This window comes from Chionomys nivalis, chromosome 4 (assembly GCF_950005125.1).
Source record: "Chionomys nivalis chromosome 4, mChiNiv1.1, whole genome shotgun sequence".
Classification (NCBI taxonomy): domain Eukaryota; kingdom Metazoa; phylum Chordata; class Mammalia; order Rodentia; family Cricetidae; genus Chionomys; species Chionomys nivalis.
In genome coordinates, this window is record NC_080089.1 from 83915867 (window position 1) to 83935965 (window position 20099).

At 38.3% G+C, this 20099-nt stretch overlaps 1 protein-coding gene across 2 annotated transcripts in view; it reads right to left on the bottom strand.

Moving 5' to 3' along the window:
* Window positions 1-20099, bottom strand: part of Ibtk (inhibitor of Bruton tyrosine kinase) — a 74692-nt gene that overhangs the window by 39557 nt on the left and 15036 nt on the right. Inside the window, exons 5-17 of one of the 2 annotated variants that reach the window (XM_057767099.1) lie at window positions 18296-18406; window positions 16562-16732; window positions 13547-13664; window positions 13276-13456; window positions 11189-11312; window positions 8994-9171; window positions 6932-7106; window positions 5391-5993; window positions 4551-4637; window positions 3732-3814; window positions 3617-3654; window positions 3064-3160; window positions 499-600 (exon numbers count right to left, since the gene is read on the bottom strand). In XM_057767099.1, coding sequence (XP_057623082.1) covers window positions 499-600; window positions 3064-3160; window positions 3617-3654; window positions 3732-3814; window positions 4551-4637; window positions 5391-5993; window positions 6932-7106; window positions 8994-9171; window positions 11189-11312; window positions 13276-13456; window positions 13547-13664; window positions 16562-16732; window positions 18296-18406 — 2068 coding nt within the window. Of the gene's footprint in view, window positions 1-498; window positions 601-3063; window positions 3161-3616; window positions 3655-3731; window positions 3815-4550; window positions 4638-5390; window positions 5994-6931; window positions 7110-8993; window positions 9172-11188; window positions 11313-13275; window positions 13457-13546; window positions 13665-16561; window positions 16733-18295; window positions 18407-20099 lie in introns of both variants that reach the window. The other variant, XM_057767098.1, reaches the window with a different exon arrangement.

The following is a 20099-nucleotide window of genomic DNA, read 5'->3' on the forward strand; positions in this document are numbered from 1 at the left end:
GAAAGGGCATTTCAAGACCACTGTGGCACTGAAAGGATCAGTAACACTGAGCTCAACACAGTGAGAACCAAACGGTGGAAAAATGAAAAACACATGGCCTGCATAGCTAAGTCATTTCTACAGTTTGAAGAAGTGGGGCGCAAATGGCAAACCACACATAAAAATTAATATTTACTTTCTAAGTTGAGTATTTGTTTTTTGTTTGTTTTTGAGGTGGAATCTCACTTATGTAGCTCTGGAACTCTCTATGTAGACCAAGAGCTCTGGCCTGGATCTCTCTACATAGACCAGGCTAACTTCAAACTCACAAAGACATACCTGCCTCTACCTCCCAAGTGCTGGAAATTAAGGTGTGTGCCACCATGACCAACGATCTTGAGTTTTTTGAAAAGCAGACACACATAACAATGACGTTTCACCATAATGGAAAATAAAGCTAACACAATAAAGCAGACTGCATTATTCTGAAGACATGGCAGTTCTAATTCTGATACTCACGTTTTTCAGTCAATGCTCCTTCACAGGCTTCCTTTAATCTCGTTATGAGAAGCTGATCGGCCACTACAAGAACACTACAAATAAAATCCACATTTTGAGACTCTAACAAGAAGAAAAAAAGAAAAAAAATTACTGTTATTCTGTAACCATTTTAACTAGTAAAAAGCAAAAAGTTAAGACATAAAGAGGCTTATGATTCTCTTCTACATGTCAGACAAATACAACAAATTGTGAACTCATCAAATAATCTACACCATTCAAGCGAACAACTAGAAAAAAAAATCCCTAAAATGCCTTGAAATTTAAAGTTCTCTTCCTATTAAAATCCCAACTAACGCAACTCAGAACAAAAGGTTTACTCTGGCTTGTAGTTCAACACACAGTCTATTACAGCAGGGGCAGTCAGCGCGACAGGAGACTGAAGAAGCTGGCGACATTGCTACCAGTGAGAAGAAAGTAATGGATACATACTTAGCTCGGTCCCCCTTTTCTATTCAGACAGGACCCCAATCCAGGGAATTCAGCCCCACAGTGGATGGTTCTTCCTATCTTCATTACCATAATTAGGATAATCCCTAGCAGGCACACATGTCCAGAGGTCGGTCCATCTCCCTCCAGTTAACTCTACATTTTGTTACGTTGACAGTAACATGAACCACAGCTATCCTGCGCTTATACATTCCCACAATGGGACCATAAAATCATCAACCTGAAGAGATTATTTCAGTACAAAAGGCTACTAGAATGTCTGACTTGTTTATGATTTCCCACTCCAGTAAGAAATATTCCTAAAACTAACAAGTAGAGAGTCAAGTACCCTGTGCTTCTGTGGAATACCGCAGAGTCATGTAGAGTCAAGCACTGACTATACTTAGTAGTCTGCCATAAATAAATAAATAAGAAAAGGAAGTTGGGAGGGGAAAATGTTGGGAGATACACAGAAGGAGTTGGAGGGGGAAAGCAAGGTTGAATATGACCATATTTCATTGTACATATATATGAAATTCTCAAGAATAAAAAATTTCAATTAATTAAAAAAACAAAATACCATAAACATAGCCACACACCAAACAACAATCGTAGAAATGTATTTTTTTCCCTGATGACACATTTTACATCAGTAACAGACCTATGATGATGGCACGCAATACTATAAAAAGATATGACAACAGAACAAAATAGGCTATAAAAAAGGCTATAAAAATCTATTTTTGAGTAATAATGACACTGAGTTAGAATGAAACAGGATTGTCCTGACAGTAAAATTCTTCCCTAAAACTAGAAAATTAGAAAATCACTTTTTCTGAACATAGCAAGGGCTGGCTGGACGGCTGAGTTAGTTAAACTGCTTATCACCAAGTGTGACAACCACAGTTCAGTCCCCAAGATCCACAGGGTGGAGGGAGAGAACCAACTCCAAAAATTGATTCTGACCTCCAGCACTAGGGTATCTGACTCATCTAGTCTCTAGGGGAACCTTCATAGACACACACACACACACACACACACACACACACACGAAGTAAAGAAAGAGAATATTTCCATTTAAAACAGTGGCAAAAAAAATTCTGAGAATAATTACTTTGATAAAAGTAGTAACTACAAATCCTATACATTAAAAACTATGGCCGCACCCCCATGCCCTACACTCAGGACACTGCTAAAATGGCAGCTTTCTCATATTAATCTACAGGTGAAAATACTGTACAATATGAAAATGGTGACAAGGGCACAATTTTAAATTTTAACAAACAACAGATATGTACTTTAGAAATGAGTAATTTATTGGATGTGAATACCTCAATTTTCAAAAAGAAATATACATATCTTTTTAAAATATATTATTCATTTCAAATATATAAATAACAGGTATATATTTTAAAGTCTCAGTTACACATCAAGTACACAAATCTTCAGAATCTCACTCTCAGTCAAACACATCTGAAGAGACCACCCAGATCTCCTCATGCAGACTGAGATACTTCCTACAAGATGCGTCTATTGTCAGAAAACTACCCTACTATGGACACTTGCCTTCTAACACAATTTGGTTCTCCCCCGCTAGACTGTGATTTCTTGCAAAGAGGGACTTTTCACTTTAAAATATCTGTGCCGAAAAACTAATGGCATAATGAACCCCACGAATGTTCGCTCAGAACCACAGCAAATTAGACTCACAATTAAAGCATGAGTTCTGCTCAACAATGGGAACAAGTTAGTTTCTTCACGAACTTCCTTTTAGTCCACCTGTTTCACTGCTGACATGTTATTAGAAGGGAGAAAGTTCATAGAAAATTTGTCAAAAATTACACTCCTTGTATTCACAATCCTAACATAGAGGAAGTTAGAGAGATGAAACTTCTAACACTAATTTTAACTATAACACATGATTCTAAAAAGAATGATTCAGGGCAATGAAAATGTAATTTTTCTTATTATTTGTAATAATCTGTTACTTATTTTAAATTAAGCTTCTAAAGACAATATAAGAGGGGGCTATGGTTCATGTAGACTTTATCATTCTCCTATTATAGCAGAGCCAGCTAAATTTCCTTGTGTTCATACCTTTTATGACCACAGCTTCATCAGTATAGAGGTAGTCAACAATAACTCTCAGAATCTCAGACTGTATTGGCATTTCCAGAGCTGCACATCTGGAGGCCTATGAGCGCATAAGACAAAATCAACTCATTAATCTGAAACAACAAACTACTACCATATTGTTAGATGATTTACTAGTATGAAAACTTTGGACAGGAAATCACATCAAAGACCCTTGGAAGAATTTATAAAATACAAATCTAAAATAAGACACTTAATTTTAAAACATAACATTAAAAAAAGGGACATAGAAAATTCAGAAAGCAAGACACACAAGGACAGTCCTAATGTGTGTCTCAAAAATGGTGATGAGATTGTGATGTTTTTAACAGCTTTACGACAATAATTTTATCTTCCAAATGCTGGTATTTTCTAGAAAACTTGAATACACATAATGTAACATAAATGAAATGTAGAACTAATCCAAAATACCAAGTTCCAATTCTGAATGTTTTATATAGAACACCCCCACCCCAATCCCCAGGATATGCAGGAATGCCTACACTCTACACCTCACCTCAATCCAGGAGCTGCTCAGCATGCTGCGGAAATATTCTGGAAGAGAAGCGGTGCAGTGAGAAGAGGGGGACAGAACAAACACAGGACTCAGTCGCTAACAAGACTCCACCTACCAAGTCTGGCACAGAGCACACATTTATGACAGGGGAATTCCTTTCCATCCACAGACTTCATGGTAACATCATGGAGAAATGAACTGAAAAAAAAAATTTAATCAAACAAAGATCAATTTTCTGCATATTTACAGAGGGATGAAAAAGTCTATGGATTTGGCTTAACTTTAATCTTAGCAAAATGTTGGCAAGAATATATACACTACAAATACACATGTACCTCACCTCTCAATATCTCAAAAAAGACAATAATAGCCAAATCATTTTTAATTTTTTTAAAAGAGAACTGAATACTAAAACGTCCCCCTTGATTATCTTTTTAATTGTAGGCAAGGAATTAGTGACAATCAGTGGCACACTCAAAGCCCTTTATTCTATTATTAAACAGCATACTGCACGCCAAGTAATCATTATTTTCTCTTTCTTCAAGACATCACCTATAAAGTACCTAATACAAAACTTTTTAACATGTAGTATATATATTCTGGAAAAAAAACATACTAAACAAAACAATCATAATGAAAATACTTAAACAGCTGAATGGGGGAGGAGGTCTGCATAAAACCCTACTTATAAGATTCACAGTTGAAGAAAAAGCAACAAATAAAATCTCTTTCTTAATCCGAATAAAGAAGAAAGAATGATCTCCTCCAACGACGTGAGCAGGCAGTGTCTGTCTAGATCGGTGGCTTCCTAAGCCTCCCGAAGGGGCAGAGATAACCGGCGTCTCCCTTCTCCTGACAGCTGCAAGGAGCTCTACTTCTGTCTTACAAACCAAACCTCTAAATACGCAGGGCTGACCCTCATCTACTAACTTACCATTTTTTCTGACTTAGCTTCAGTTTATCACCAGTTTTCTTCTCAATAACATTAATTTTTTCATTTTCAAATCTGACTCCATCTAACCTATCAAAGAAAAACATAAATTGACAACAGGTGGAGATAGTCTTCTACTAAAACCAACACCCAACAAAAATCTAACCGTCAGGCTTGCAGTTAAACACAGCTACATCATGCTCCTAGAAAGTCTCAAGAAACCTCATTTCAAGCTCTAACAAATCACTCTTCATTGGAATTTAAAATATGCTTAATATCATGGCTGACAAGTCACAAACACAAGCTATCACATGGTCTTTGTGTATTTTCCAATGAAATCACAGTACACAGTCCTCCCTGTCCCAAATACATGACAATGGTTATTCCAGCACAAGCAGCTTCATCTGAAAGCCTTGTTAGAGGAACAGCATATCAGTGCAGGTTCATAATGTGACAGGTGCCACGAGACACTTTAGTAAGTCAACGGCAAGCGTTGATCAACAACACAAGGACTTCACACTGGAGAACGAGGTCGGTGAAGCTGGCCTGTCTGGGGCGAGCAGAAAGGCTGTAGGTCTTTTCAGCACACAACAGGTTATAAGGAACTAAGTCGCGCTCCCTGTTACACACGCACAGCACAGCACCTGAAACCAGCAAACTTTCTGTTCTTCAATTTCAAATGAGGAAGTAAGTTCCTAAGTAGTTAACTGTCCAGAAAACAGCAGTGAGAGAAAGGCGCATATGCATGTACATCTCCCAAAGACAAAAGTGAAAGGAAAGAGAGAAAAGCCAACAACCACTTCAAAGCAGGACTGGACAAGGCAAGTAGACCAAGAACTGTACCTGCTACTCAAATCACTGAGGCCAAATTTCTTTGCAACATTTTGCAACATCCTTACAGGATCATCTTCCCCAACACCTTTTCCCTTTTTGGAAGATTTGTGTTTGTTTTTCTGCCTTTCACTAATTGTGTGAGTTTGGTTGTTTTTGTAAACCTCAAATGCTGCCTTCTGGTTATCATCCGCATGGCAATTCATTTTATTCATATGAGAATCTGAGGAGCCCTTACAGTCTTCTGCCTTTTTGTTCATGAGTATTCTTGGTTTGAAGCCATGAGTTAAGAAGTCACAGGTATCTGTATACATGAACTGTAAGAGGTATTCGAACAAGTCGGGATGGACTTTCTCCACCACAAAGAGATGGCAGCCTGCAGCATCTTCATCTTTCCGGTACACATCAGTCAGTTCTGAAGGAGTACCATCTGAAAGAAACAACTTCTGGAAGAAGTCAGAGCGCACTGCTAACACGTATTTATGAGCAGGGAAGAGTCTATTGCCAACTTGAAATGTCACATCATGGATGTTATCCATTTCATCTGTTTCCCTCAGGAGCTTGCCAAATTCTTCAAAAAAGGATGATGAAGACACAACTGGAATTTCATAAAGGCTAGAAATGAAAAAGAAATAATTACTACTTTGAAGAAAACAAGAAAACAGATTCCAAGCTGATTCCCTTGAGAAGAAATGGCTTACTTAAACTTAGAAATGTCTAATTCTGGCATTTTCTAAATACAAGCATATCACCCCAAAAATGTTAAATATTTAATAGAATATTAAACAACATAACTGAAAACAATAAAAATAAGAAAAGTTTCCAAGTTTTTCCTTTTTTACATAACTTATTTTACAAGTGAAAAAAAGGAACTAAGCAAATAAAGTCACAGATCAAGAATAGTTACTCAAGCAAGTAAAATATATACAATCATTCTACCACCCTGAGTGCTATATGTCTTTAATCGTACCCTGTTCTCTACATTTTATCTATAAGGAAAGTGACTGATGTTCTTGCTTTGCCTTGGACTGGGGGTTTTCCCAGCTTATGACACTTTCAGTGCTAAACTGGAAACCTAAGTAAACCAGAATGGATGGTCACCTGACTCCCGGCCTTCCTCCCTCCCAACAATGCCACTGATGTTCATTTCTCCCTGTACTAATGCAGTCAGAACATGTTTACCCAACATGCGACCACAACACCTCTTTTTTGTCAATTATCACATTTAAGAGACAGAAACTTTTATACCGAAAAAATATTTATAATCTATTCTTCAGAATCTGAGAACCCCAAGTCTAACACGTACTAAAGACAGACCCTTTGTGGGCATATGCATTTTTGTTTTCAAAATCAGGTTATAAACTAGGGGAACACACACTCTCCCCGGTGTAGCCAACATCCCCTCCTGACCACCCTTGTAACACTCATCTGTTGAAGGCCTCTAGAGCTTGGTAACAGCGCCTCAATTTAATTTGCATCAGGAGCTACTGAAAACAGAAGAAGGTCTAATGATTATTCCTTCTAAAAATAAAATGGATTAAAGACAATTATACCTTGTTTTAGGGTCTGACTGTAGGATTGCGAAGTTGCACCCACTTGCATCTGTGCTGACACTAACAGCTCTATGGGCAAAAGGAAGTTTCTCAAGTCGAATTCTTTCATACACACTATTTGTATCAGAGACACAAGACACATCTGGTGAGGAATGATGTAGGTTTGGTAAAATGTCTGCTAAAAAGAAAATAAATGAACTATCATTAATCAAGGCTGCAATGAAATTATTAAAAAGATTTAGGAGTAACTGGAATAAAAAATGATTTGAAAACTGTAAAAGTACACATGAAGTTCTTCTGAAGAACTTAGAACCTCTTCAACACAGATTTGGTGCTGCGTACTCACTACACATACAGACAATTTTCAGTATTGGTCACAATTTCTTCTGCCAGAAAACACCTTCCACACTGCAGCCAAAGTCACCTTTCACACTGGTAACTCTATATTAGCTTTGTTCGAACCTAAGTGTCACCATGAGCTCCCTCCTTTCTCCTTCAGGCACTAGGCAAATACAGGAATGATCACTGTGCAACTGTGATTTAGTGATCACCAATCGAGAGTCAGCAGGACAGAAACGCCCCTACCCTCAATAAGCCAATCTATCAAGTATGATCATACTTTAGAGAAATGACTAAACTAGTCAAATTCAGTCTATAAAAACAAAATATCGAAATGTTTCCAGGTAGACATGGCACTTACAAAGAAATTATTCTGGCTACAGCAGAAAAAATGCTTAGAGAATATACACAAAGACTTTCTTTTTTTTTTTTTTTTTTTTTTTTGGTTTTTCGAGACAGGGTTTCTCTGTGGTTTTGGAGCCTGTCCTGGAACTAGCTCTTGTAGACCAGGCTGGTCTCGAACTCACAGAGATCCGCCTGCCTCTGCCTCCCGAGTGCTGGGATTAAAGGCGTGCGCCACCACTGCCCGCACAAAGACTTTCTTACTTTAATTCCACACACGGAAATAATAAAAGATGATAGGGACTGTAACAATCAGAAGAGGGGAAATAGCAATTAAAAAAAACATTTAAGATAGGAGTAGCACAACTTGGTAACTGTTACATGTTCAGGAAGGGACGGTGGGAGGGGGGAACGACACTGAAGAGCAGCTGAGGGAGTAAGTGGCCATGAATTCTATCTGACTGACCAGAAAGAGTGATGTAAAACTAAAGACTCACAAACCTTACAAGACAGACCTGTGCTCTGCCTACATTTTCAAATGTAGTCTATTTCAGTCTCGTAGACTTTACTATGTTTCCTCTAACACTGTTATTCCCATCCCTATGCTCTTAAGAAACTCACATTACATTAGTTACCTGTCTCAAGAAAATTGGAATAAAAGATGTCTCTTAGCTCTATCAGTTATCAGTGCCTGGGACCAGGGGGCTCATCGCCCACATTTTCATATCATTAAAACCCTTCCCTGGGGCTGGAGAGATGGCTCAGTGGTTAAGAGCATTGCCTACTCTTCCAAAGGTCCTGAGTTCAATTCCCAGCAACCACATGGTGGCTCACAACCATCTGTAAAGAGCTCTGGTGCCCTTTTCTGGCCTGCAGACATGCACACAGAGAGACTTCTGGCCTGCAGACATGCACACAGACTGAATATTGTGTACATAATAAATAAATATTAAAAAAAAAACCTTCCCTGTACCTAGTACATAGCCAATGCACCTTGCATATTACAGACCTCAGTCTGTATCTATAAAGAAATAAAACACAACAAATCAATATTGTGTAAAATTCCTTTTACGTTCTATAATTTTGAGGAGTATGTAACTCTCAGAGTAATCATAAATGCCTGTAAGATATACTGTAAGCATGAAACAACTAATTCATTGGTTCAAGACAACATAATGAAGGACCACGATGTGCCAGAGAATACATCAAATACTAACAACAGAGAGGGGTAGCCATGCCCTGGGTCACGAGTGATCTGATATCTATGGGAGACAGACACACCAAACCACAAAGGCAAATACCACAAACATTGCGGCGTAAGCCTAGTGGTTCCATCACATTATAGACTGACTAGAGTATATAAGCAGTCATATAAACTGACCTTTCTTTTCAGAATTCTTTCTTTTATCTTCAATCCACTTCCCTTTAAATCCTTCCCCGTCCTGTGTGACAAGCAGAATTTCATTTCTATTTAAAGCAATATCAGAGACTGACACCTGGCGTGGATAGGCCCATCGGCACTGCTTCAGAGAACTGCTAAGTGATCTCCAGCAAAACACCTAAAATGAAAGCAAACCACAGCACAATATAAAGCAATACGGCATCAGAACAAGCAAAATTTGAATTGAAAAACAGTGCAGTGCAGTCAAAAATAAAAGTTTTCACACATATTTTTCAAGAATTATTCTTCCACAGAAAAGAGAGATACTTGCAAGCAAAACACCAATGCACATAAAATAAATTTAAAAAAAAAAAAGAGAAATACTACAAAAATCAAGATGATGTTGGAGAACTACACCTTTCAAGAAAGTAGATTAAGCAATATGAAGTACTAAATGTGTCCATGGCACTTCCCCAAAGGAGAAGCTGTTTTCCACATGACTTGCTTGGGGCAAACAGTACTGCTGGAATATTATAGCACACTAAGATGCTAGATCCAACACTAATGTCAGGTAATTACCAAAATCAATCCAACTCACTTTCAAGGATAAAAAGATATACTTAACTGTAAACTAAAACAAGGCCTTAGGTAAAGAAGTCTCCCAGTTTAGGGACTCCTAGCAGCCCTGGGAATAGCACAGAGAGTAGCGTTAAGGTACAGAAGGATCTAAGAGAGGGTGCTGCGCTGTCCTGCAAAACTTCATCTCCAGACACAGTGCCTTTATCTGCTCACAGGCCATGTTCTAAGCTGGAAACTGCTGGCAGAGAAGGGAAGAGCTGTTGACTTGTTTTAAGAAAGGAGCCTACTATACAGTCCAGGCTAGCCTGAGAATTCATGAATCCTGGCCTCATTGTTCTATACACTGGGATTAAAGAGTATCAAGTTAAAACTCATGATTTCCAAAAGACTGACTCTTCATAACCAATTTTTGAAAATAATGGCTACAGCTTGTATTATAAACACACCAGCAGGTGGAGCTTTGCAATTGCATCTTGTGGTGTCTGTTTATCTTTGAGGGGCGCAGTTGAAAAGGGTTTTCTAAGCAGCCCATGCTGCACTCCATCTTCCTATGCAGCCAGCATGGGCTCAGCCTCCAGCGCACTAGGATAGCAGGAAAGCACCACTGTGCCTGTCTGTAGTGTTTCATGAGGGGAGGGGCACTCTGCAGTACTGACAAACACGTCCAGACCTGATTGTTCAACTTTTAAAAGTGAAGCTTCATATCACTATTTACACAATTTAGACCTCACAAAATATCTTATCATGTTATTATTTTATGACAAGAAAACTGGTTTCTTACCCTGTGTATAATTTTATCAGTATTACTAATACATAAAAGTTAAGTATGTGAAATTTAAATATTTAAACTTTATAATACTATTTAAAGCTTAAAATACGTACAATTTATAATTATGAGCCTGTATTAAGTATGTCTTCAAATATATAATTAAAAAATATATTTTAGGTAGGGCTGGTGAAATGGGTTACCAGTTAAAAGTGCTTGCTGCCACGCCTGATGACCTGAGTTCTATACCTGGGGCTTACGTGGTATAAAGAAAGAAAGAGTTCCCCCAACTTTTCCTTAGGCCTCCATAGAAGTGCACCACAGCATGGGCGCACATAAATAATTAAAAAATTAAAAACATTTAAAACTAGTGATTCCATTATGAGATATGTATTGATACATTTCTACTAGGAAAGAAAACTACAGCTAAGAAATAAGACCTAGAAGCATATTATTTATATATTTAATATAAAGGGCATCATAATCTATATGTACATTTACATAAAGTTTTAATCAGGAACAACATTTTTTAATTATGGTCCAAATGTATAATATATTGCCTGTTTACTATTATAAAATAATTAAATAGTATTATTTCTATCTACACCTTTCAATTCTGTTTATAGACAGACAGTTTACACACTAAATAATTCAAACTACTTACTTTTATTTTAATAGCAGTAAATGAAGCTTTAGAATGCGTTTAGCAACAGTCCTGTGACCACTGGTTAGAGACAGTCCTGTGTCAAAGAAGGGAAGGGGCATCGGCAGTCTCCACCAAAGCCAGGCAGTTCACACTATCACATCTCCACAAATCACAGGACTGGCTTTAACATAAATACACACTCACCCTTCCAGCTCCATCCAGAGCAAGGACGCATATTTTCTGATCCCCATTTTCTATTAAATGTTCAGGATCAACCTTGTATTCCATATAACCTCCAGATACAAGAACCTTTTTCAAGTTTAGTTGTCTGAGTGAAAAAAAAAATCGTAAATTAGCATTTTCTGAAGCACACATGCTTAATTTTATAGAAATAACTATTCAAACAATAACTGATAAGGAAAGTAGAAAGATTCTGCCTCTGCTCACTGCAGTTCCTCCCAGGCATCTCTTTCTTCCTACGGTACATCTCTCCTCTCAAAGCCGCTACCTACACCGTGAAAGCCCTACTTCCCTCATCCACGGCCACACGTATTTTTCTGTCTGTCTGATGTGCAGAGCACAGTGCAGAGCCTGCCCAGTGCTACTCTACAGCTAGCTGACCTCTCAGAAGGATACTTGCTTTGAAAAACTAGTATTTTCAAAATTATCATGTAGTAATTTAATCTGTATCGAAACAATTTCTTAGTGAAAATTTGGGACACAATTTAATGTATTCAGCGGAAACTTTAAAATGTTTTATAAATGTTAATTAAAACTACAACTTAACATTCCACAAGCCAACTCTTACCTATTCAATTGGTTCTATGGAACACATGTGATACATTTTCAATGTCAGATAGGGAAGACAGGCTTCAGTAACCTGATGTCTGACTTCAGCTCAGAGCTGGCTTCACGTAAACAACCTGAAGAAGTCACCATCTTATCTTCATTTCATGCATAAGCAATAGCATGTTCACCGTGCTCAAATTTAAATCTGTTTCCAAGAGCTGTTATACTTTTCCAGGAAACAGTTATAGTTGTGCAAAGAATTATTTCCACACTTGCTAGCCCCTACTCTAATGAAATATAATAGAATAAAACATTGCTCAAATATTGCTCTTAAATATCAGTATGAAAAAAAAAGGTTTTCTACAAAAGGGGAATACTTTGGAAAGACCTACGATCACACACTACTGTCAAATCAGATATGGATTAATCAACTACTCCAGACTGACATGTATCAGAAACACAAGATTACTTCAATTATTTTTAAACGCTGCTCTTTGTATCACTCTAAACAACTCACAGGTGACACACTGAGTATGTGTATGAGTGAAAGGTAGAGAGCTACAGCTGGCATGTGGACCCATGTCTAAATTTCATTCTATATTCTTTGATATCGCAAGTAACAGCTAGTTTACTGCATGTTACTATGGCATGCTAAACACAACAGGCTACACTGTACAAGGAGATGCAGCACACCAGTAAGATGTGAAGAGTAAGTCTGGGCAGAGTATTTAAGGTAAACAATTGTTTTTTTTAATTAACAGTGTATAAAATATTAAAATCTGTAGATGACACTGTATTATAAACCAAGAATGAGGATTAGTCTAGTTCTGTGCACCAGATACATTAAAAGGGAAACTGGTGTAGGAGGGCCTTCTGTTTGTGTGTTGCTTTCATTGGTTAATGAAAAAAGAAACTGCCTTGGCCTAGTTGATAGGGTAGAACTTAGGTAGGCGGAGAAAAGAGAACTGAATGCTGGGAGCAAGAAGGGCAGAGTCAGAGAAGCCATGGATCCTCCGCCTCAGACGGACAACAGTTAGAATCTCGCCAGTAAGCCACAGCCACGTGGTGATACATAGTTTAATAGAAATGGGTTAAATCAAGATGTAAGAGTTAAGCAATAATTTAGAGCAAATGGGCCAGGCAGTGTTTAAATTAATACAGTTTCTGTGTGGTTATTTCGGGGCGAAGCAAGCCAGGTGGCTGGGACAAACAAGCGGCCCCTCCTTTCAACAACTAACTTGGTGGGACATAAGTTAAATATGACTCAAAACTATTATTTTATAATTTGCAAACAAAACTTTTCTATGTCCACTGATCCTTGTCAAAAAACAAGAAATCAAAGAAAACTACACTTAGTTATTCCTCCCTTCTGTCATCTCACGAGGCACAGTGTGCACCTAGCAGCTGGAGAGCAGCTGGAGAGCAGCTGGAGAGCAGCTGGAGAGCAGCTGGAGAGTCTTAGACCTTATAATGACAGGCTTCTTTTCCAGAAATATACATACTTCGTCGCCACCTTCTTGCACTGATAGTCTGCAAGTAAGTAAATATCTCCCCTTGTGGTAACACAGACGGTGGCACCATCACTTGCAGCTACCAAAGACATGGCAATATCCTTTTGGTGAAGGGCAGAGACTTGACGAGGGGTAGTGACACACTTTTCTCCATTGGGATCCAGTAAGTGACCTAAAAATTTATACAAATAAGTAAAACCATAAAATACGTATCAAAAGATCAAACTGCAGTTTTCAGATATGGCCATGAAAGATTTCTTACCCAGTTGTCCACCATTCAGTCCCAACGTGTAAACAGCTTCTCGAGTCCACAGCACTGTATGAAACCTGCCTGCTGCTACTCCAATGACAGTCTTTCCTTTCAGGTATTTTGCCTGTATCTGTTCAGAATGACAAGTAAGACTACAGCAGACTAGATATCTAAGGTCTCGTGCAATCTTGTCTAAGACACAGTACACCAGGTAGTAAACAGCCACTGTCTTCTCAACTGCTGGCCACCTCCCAACTAACACTGAGACCAGCTCATCAGAACACACTGATACAGCCACTTTCAGCCACCAGCTTTCAAACTAGTATTGTATAAAACCAAAATCATTACAATTTTAGCAATGTTTTAAAAAATGGTGATTTCTAAATCTGCTATAAGCAGGCTCTCACAATAGCAGCGCGCTTGACATTTTGTCAGGCATGATTTCCTCCCATGAAGGACCACCTTATGCATACCTGGACTCTCCCCACTAGCTAGCTATCATTAGCACCACTATCCCACTCCTTCTGAAACTGTCTTCAAATACTGCCATGTGATCCCTGGGAAACTGAAGCTTCCCTATCAACTTAGGATTCCAAGATGGCCATACTATAACAATGAAACGGAACGCAATCTATTTGTTCTTCCGAAAGAACTACACAAAACTAAACACCCACAAATTAACAGTAAGTTGGAAAATACAGATCTTTCTGAAAGTATCCAACTAGAGACTATACCCAACTATCCTGGAGTAATACTGCTGATCCAGAAGAGAAAAGAGGAAGATTGATGTGCTTAACTAAAACTGTCAATTTATTAATAATTTTAGATACAGAGGATTAAACCAAAAAGGAATTTAATATATAAGACATATAAGCTATAAAGTGTGATACAATAAAAATACCTGTCATGGGTGATGAGTCTAATAAAACAGTAATTTAAAGTACTCCTCCTAGTCCATGTAAGGTTTCTAAATTTCGGGAACAGGCACCTTTTGATGGTGGCCATGTGCTGATTGGAATGGGAAAATAGCGAACTTTGACCCACATACCCTCTTGTCAGCAGGTGCAACATGAGTAGAGACAAAAGAGGAAAGGCTTTTTTCTTAGTGTCTCATTTGTGCAGGTACGGTATATTGATAAATCAAGCTTCAAACTAAAAAATCTGGGACTGGGAGTAAATTAAGTAGTAAAAATCTTATCTAGCTTGCAAGAATCTTAGCTTCACCAAGGACAATGGCACTAGGTTTCGATCCTAATACATGAACTGGCTTTGTGGGAGCTTAGCCTGTTTGGATGCTCACCTTCCTGGACCTAGATAGAAGTGGGAGGACCTTGGTCTTCCTGTAGGGCAGGGAATTTGGACTGCTCTTCAGTATCGAGAGGGAGGGGGAATGGAGTGGGGGGAGGAGAAGAGGAGTGGGGATGAGGGAGGGGAGCGGGGGGAGGGGGCAATATGTGGGAGGAGGGGGAGGGAAATGGGAAACGGGGAGCAGTTGGAAATTTTAATTAAAAAAGAATAAAAAAAATGAGAAAAAAAAAAGAATGTCATTAATTGTGATACCTACCACTGTCAATGTTTCTATTGATCCTCATAACACTAGGATGGAAGTCAAGTATATCACTGATTGTGATATCTACAGTGACTCCACTTGTGGGTTTTGCTTTGTTTTTGACTTTACAGTGGTGTGAAAGCTGGACATTTGGCAGAAACTATAGTTTGAATGTTTGGTGTGGGAGGTCTTTCTGTTTGTGTTGCTTTAATTGGTTAATGAATAAAGAAACTGCCTTGGCCTAGTTGATAGGGCAGAATTTAGGTAGGTGAGGAGACAGAACTGAATTCTGGGAGGAAGCAGGCAGAGCCTGCGAGAGATGCCATAAAGCTGCCAGGCACAGGCATGCTGAATCTTTCCCAGTAAGCCACTGCCACGTGGCGATATATAGATTAATAGAAATGGGTTAACCTAAGGTGAAGAGTTAGCCAATAAAAAGTTAGAACTAATAGGCCAAGCAGTGATTTAATTAAAAAAAAAAAAAAAAAAAAAAAGAATCTTGGCTTCAATCCCTAGCATCAAAAAAGGGAAAAACAAAAAGAAAAAAAATAAATCAAGCCACATTCATCTCTGCTTCTAAACACTTTAAAGTCCAATCTGGGGGCTGCTGAGATGCTCAGGGGTTAAGAACTCACACTGCTGTCGCAGAGAACCTGAGTTCAGTTCCTAGGACCACATTAGACAGTTCACAGCCACCTGTAACTCCAGCTCCAGTGGACTTTTCTGACGCCCAAAAGGCACCTGCCCTCAGGTTCACAGACTCACACACACACACACACACACAAGTAATTTCTTTTTTAATCTTTAAAGTTAACTCTAAGATAATTTAATAAGTGTTCTCCCAAGTGCATAACCTCCCCTGTGCTTTTATTTTTAATTTCAAATGAATGCCAGTTTGTACTGTCATTTTCTTACAGAAAAAGAAAAATACAGGTAGTATAGGAAGCCCTGAGTGCACGAGGTCCTGCGTTAATGTGCATTGCTGACATGGGCAGTCATGTGACAGGCTCTAATTCCTCAGCTGCAAGGAAGCAGCAAAGCCACACCTGGGGGAAGTTCAAGAGCAACGGCAAAGCTTCCCCCAGGAGTTTGAATGTGTTTCTGAACAACTGGACAGTATACGCAAAGGCCAGCAAATACAGCTCCCACCTCTGGATGTTTACAACCTGAGACTGTATACAGAGACCTCTTCAAGGACCAGCTATTCTTGTCCCTGTGCTGCACCTAATACATATGCTGCGGTTGCAGGGTGCTGGTGGTAGTGGGTAAGCACACCACCACTTGATCCCTGCTTTCCTATACATACGTCTATCTGTCCTTTCTTCATTCTCACTACTGCTAGTCAGGATTCCAGGACTCAAGCCGCATAGGTCACATCAGAAAAGTATGTATCATAGCACTGAAGATGAAGTTAACTAAAAAAATACAGTTTCTCCATTAAAAGTTACATCTTTTATCCGTTAAAAAGAGAAGTTTACCTGTCTGGGTACATTACAGCTGGAAGGTGGAGGAATAATTCCTAGTTGGTGAAAAATGTTGAGACCAAATGTATAGACACATCCATCTTCAGTTAATACAACAGTGTGATCCTCGGCAGCTGCCACTTGGGAACAAGTGTGACCAATCAGTCCTTCCACAAGCCGGGGAACCTAGGAAACAGAGTTGACTTTATTTTAATACTGTACTCTACAGTGATTATTTATATAAAAATGTTATGACTAGAAGACTGGCCCTTCCAAAGGCAAAGTCTACATCTCATCAAAGGGCAGGTAATGACATTAAGCAGAATAGCTATAAGACCAGTAGGGTACTTCAGTGAAATAATTCAAGTGAGTTTTAAAACATTTTTTTAAAAACCGTTTATTAAATTTTTTCTGTGTGTGTATGAGTGTGTGTGTGTATGCATAGGCACGTGTGTGCAAGCATGGCACATGTGCGGAGGTCAGAGGAAAACTTGTGGGATTACCTTCTGTGAATTCAAGAATCACTCTCATAATATCAGGTATAGCAGTACCTGTTTAGCCAAACTTTTAAGCCCTACTGTATCCCAAATGCAAAGTTAGTAACGTGAGTAAAAGCAAAAGGAACCTGTGGTGGTTTGAAAGAAAATGGTCCCCAAAGGGAGTGACATTATTAGGAGGAGTGGCTTTGTTGGAGGAAGTGTGTCAGAGGGCTCATATATGCTCAAGCTAGACCCAGTGAGACAGTCTACTTCCTGCTGCCTGCATATCAACATGTAGCAGCTCCTTCTTCAGCACCATGTCTGCTTGCACACTGCCATGCTCTCCACCATGATGATAATGGACTAACCCTCTGAAACCATAAGCAGCTACCTCAATTAAATGTGTTTCATTGTAAGAGTTGGCTTGCATGGTGTCTCTTCACAGCAGTGGAAACCCTAACTAAGATAGAGCCCTTTGCTCTTCAGTATTTTAGGGAAAAAGGCAAAGAATACAACTTCCCTTCAAGATAACCAAACATACACTATTCAATTTTTTGCAGTTACTCATCCTGAACTCAAAGCTCACACCAGCCATTTCCTATCTATTTGACCTCAACCAAATTTTTGACTTTTCCTCATTTTCCTCATCTGAGAACTAGCAATCAATAAATGACTGCTTTCTTAACGTTAGTGTGGTGTACACAATGCAGACAGGAGCGCTTACAGCTGACAAGACTGCTGTGAGGCTCACCGTAAGTACTAACCCTAATTTCAAGTACACCAAATCCTCAAGAAGTGAAAGCTACTAATGTTGTTGCTTTCTTTCCTTTAATAGATGATTTTAAAGAAAAAATCAGCCTTTTCCTGGCATATGATAAACTAGGTTTCTTTCAATTACCTTAAGTTTCAGTAACATAAATACTAACATTTGAATAATATTGTTCACTTTTTTAGATCATGCATATTTTAAGGAAATAAGAACCTATAAAAGAAAGGATTTTATAATTAGTCTAACCTTTAAACTCTTTATATACACATATACATATATTATAAATACATATATTTCCTGACCCAGTATTTGTTATATGTCAAATATTTTTGGATACTTTCACTTTTAAGTTTCTAATTTTTATGCGATATACTAAGAAGCAAATTTCTTAAAACTATTACTAATTTTGAACATTATTTTGCTTTACAGCTAGGGTATAAAAATTAACTAATATTTCCAACTTATGGCTTTACTGATGTCTACTATGTAAGACTCAGTTACCAAGCATGTCTGTTCATCTCCATGGCCTAAGCGTCCACCACGACCATGCCCACAGGTGTAAACCTGCCCTTTCTGGGATAGGAAGACTGAATGAAATTTGCAAAGCACCACCTAAGGAGAAAACAAAACTACGTTATTAAAAGTTTCTTAAAAAAAAATACCCTCTGAAAAGGGGCTGGAGAGATGGCTCAGCAGCTAAGAGTACCGGCTGCTCTTACAAAGAACCCAGATTCAATTTGCAGCACCCACATGGCAGCTTACTACTGGCTGTAACTCCATTTCCTGAGAATCTGATACCCTTATGCCAATGCATATAAAATAAAATTAAAAATTAAAAAAAAAACTCTCTGAAAAAAATCTTTATTTCAATTCTTTAAGTGGAATATTTGTTAATTGTATAGCTAGACAATATGTTTGGGGTGTTCACTATACTATTCTCTTTATAAATGTTCTAAAATAAAAATTAAATTATAATCATTTTAAATTATACCCATAAACACTCCCAGGGGAGGGGAACAAAGAGAGCGATGAAGTGGGAGATTAACACTGGAATGTAAGCTTTTGGTCTTCAATGGCAAAAATAACTGTCCTTTGTTTTCTAGTTTAATGAGGTGTCGAACAGCAAGAACCAAGCAGAGTGTAAAATGGAGAATAAGAATATCAAACAGAATCTGTGTTATTAATAAAAATAGTAGAAACATCGAAGGGTATTTTTAGAAAGATTTGATAATACACAATTCGAGAAGCATTGTGTCCTTTCTTGAATTGTTTTTATCAAATATAGCTTTAATAGCATTATAAGCCTTAAAGAATTTTGTATTTGTTTTCAACCCTTCACCCGCTACTGACACGCGGTTGGCACTCCCATATTCTGCAAGTAAGCAAACTGAAGCAGGCGGACTGCTTCAGCGGGGGATAGAAACAGCAAATTCACAGCAGCTCTAAACACGCCCATGCTTGCAGCTAGCACAGAGGCCACGTTTTTGCTGCTTTCACTGCAGCATTACGTCACTCTCTACACCTTACTACGCTACAACTCCTTCCTTCTTAAGATACACAAAGATGAGAGAGAAAGAAAGAAATCCTAGAATCATTCTCCAGAAAGGCATGGTCCTTTGGAAAATAAGAAAATTATAAGCTGAGCTACAGAAATCTATGGACTACTGAGAGTTCTATAAACACGTGCCTGTCCAAAGTAAAAGAGCAAAATAAAATACTCATTTATTTGTACCACAAATACAATAAAACAAAGTCTAAAAACCAATCCCAAGTTTGTAAAGTTAGAATTTTTGAAAGAAAAAAATTATTTGAGTCAAAACAAAAATATTTGTTTCAATTACATATTCATTTTTATCCCACTACTAAAGAACCCATGATAGCAGAACTTAATGCTTGGAATTTTTGAACAATTAGAAAGGTTCTTCTCTTCAGCTCTCTAGGATCTGTAATGGCTGAGCGTCAATTCATCTGGTGCTGCACTACAGAGCCAGCCCCTTTCAGTGAGTAAAGGCCAGCTCTGCATCTAACTGTGCTCAGTAAACATTGTCAGCCAGCTTCCGCTTCCTGAACTGAATTTACAATCCTCTTCTCTCACACCTGTCCACAGCGCTTCCCTTATTCATGTTCAGTAAATAAAATCTCCTTGATCCTCAACTTCTACTTCCTTTCATTAGCAAATTTTTTTTGTTTTTTTAATGTATTGTCTAAACTTTATACCATCAAGTAGAACAGATTTAATTTTTTATAATGTATATATAATAGGACCAGATAGCACAGTCACACTCTACACTCTAGGTGCCTTAAT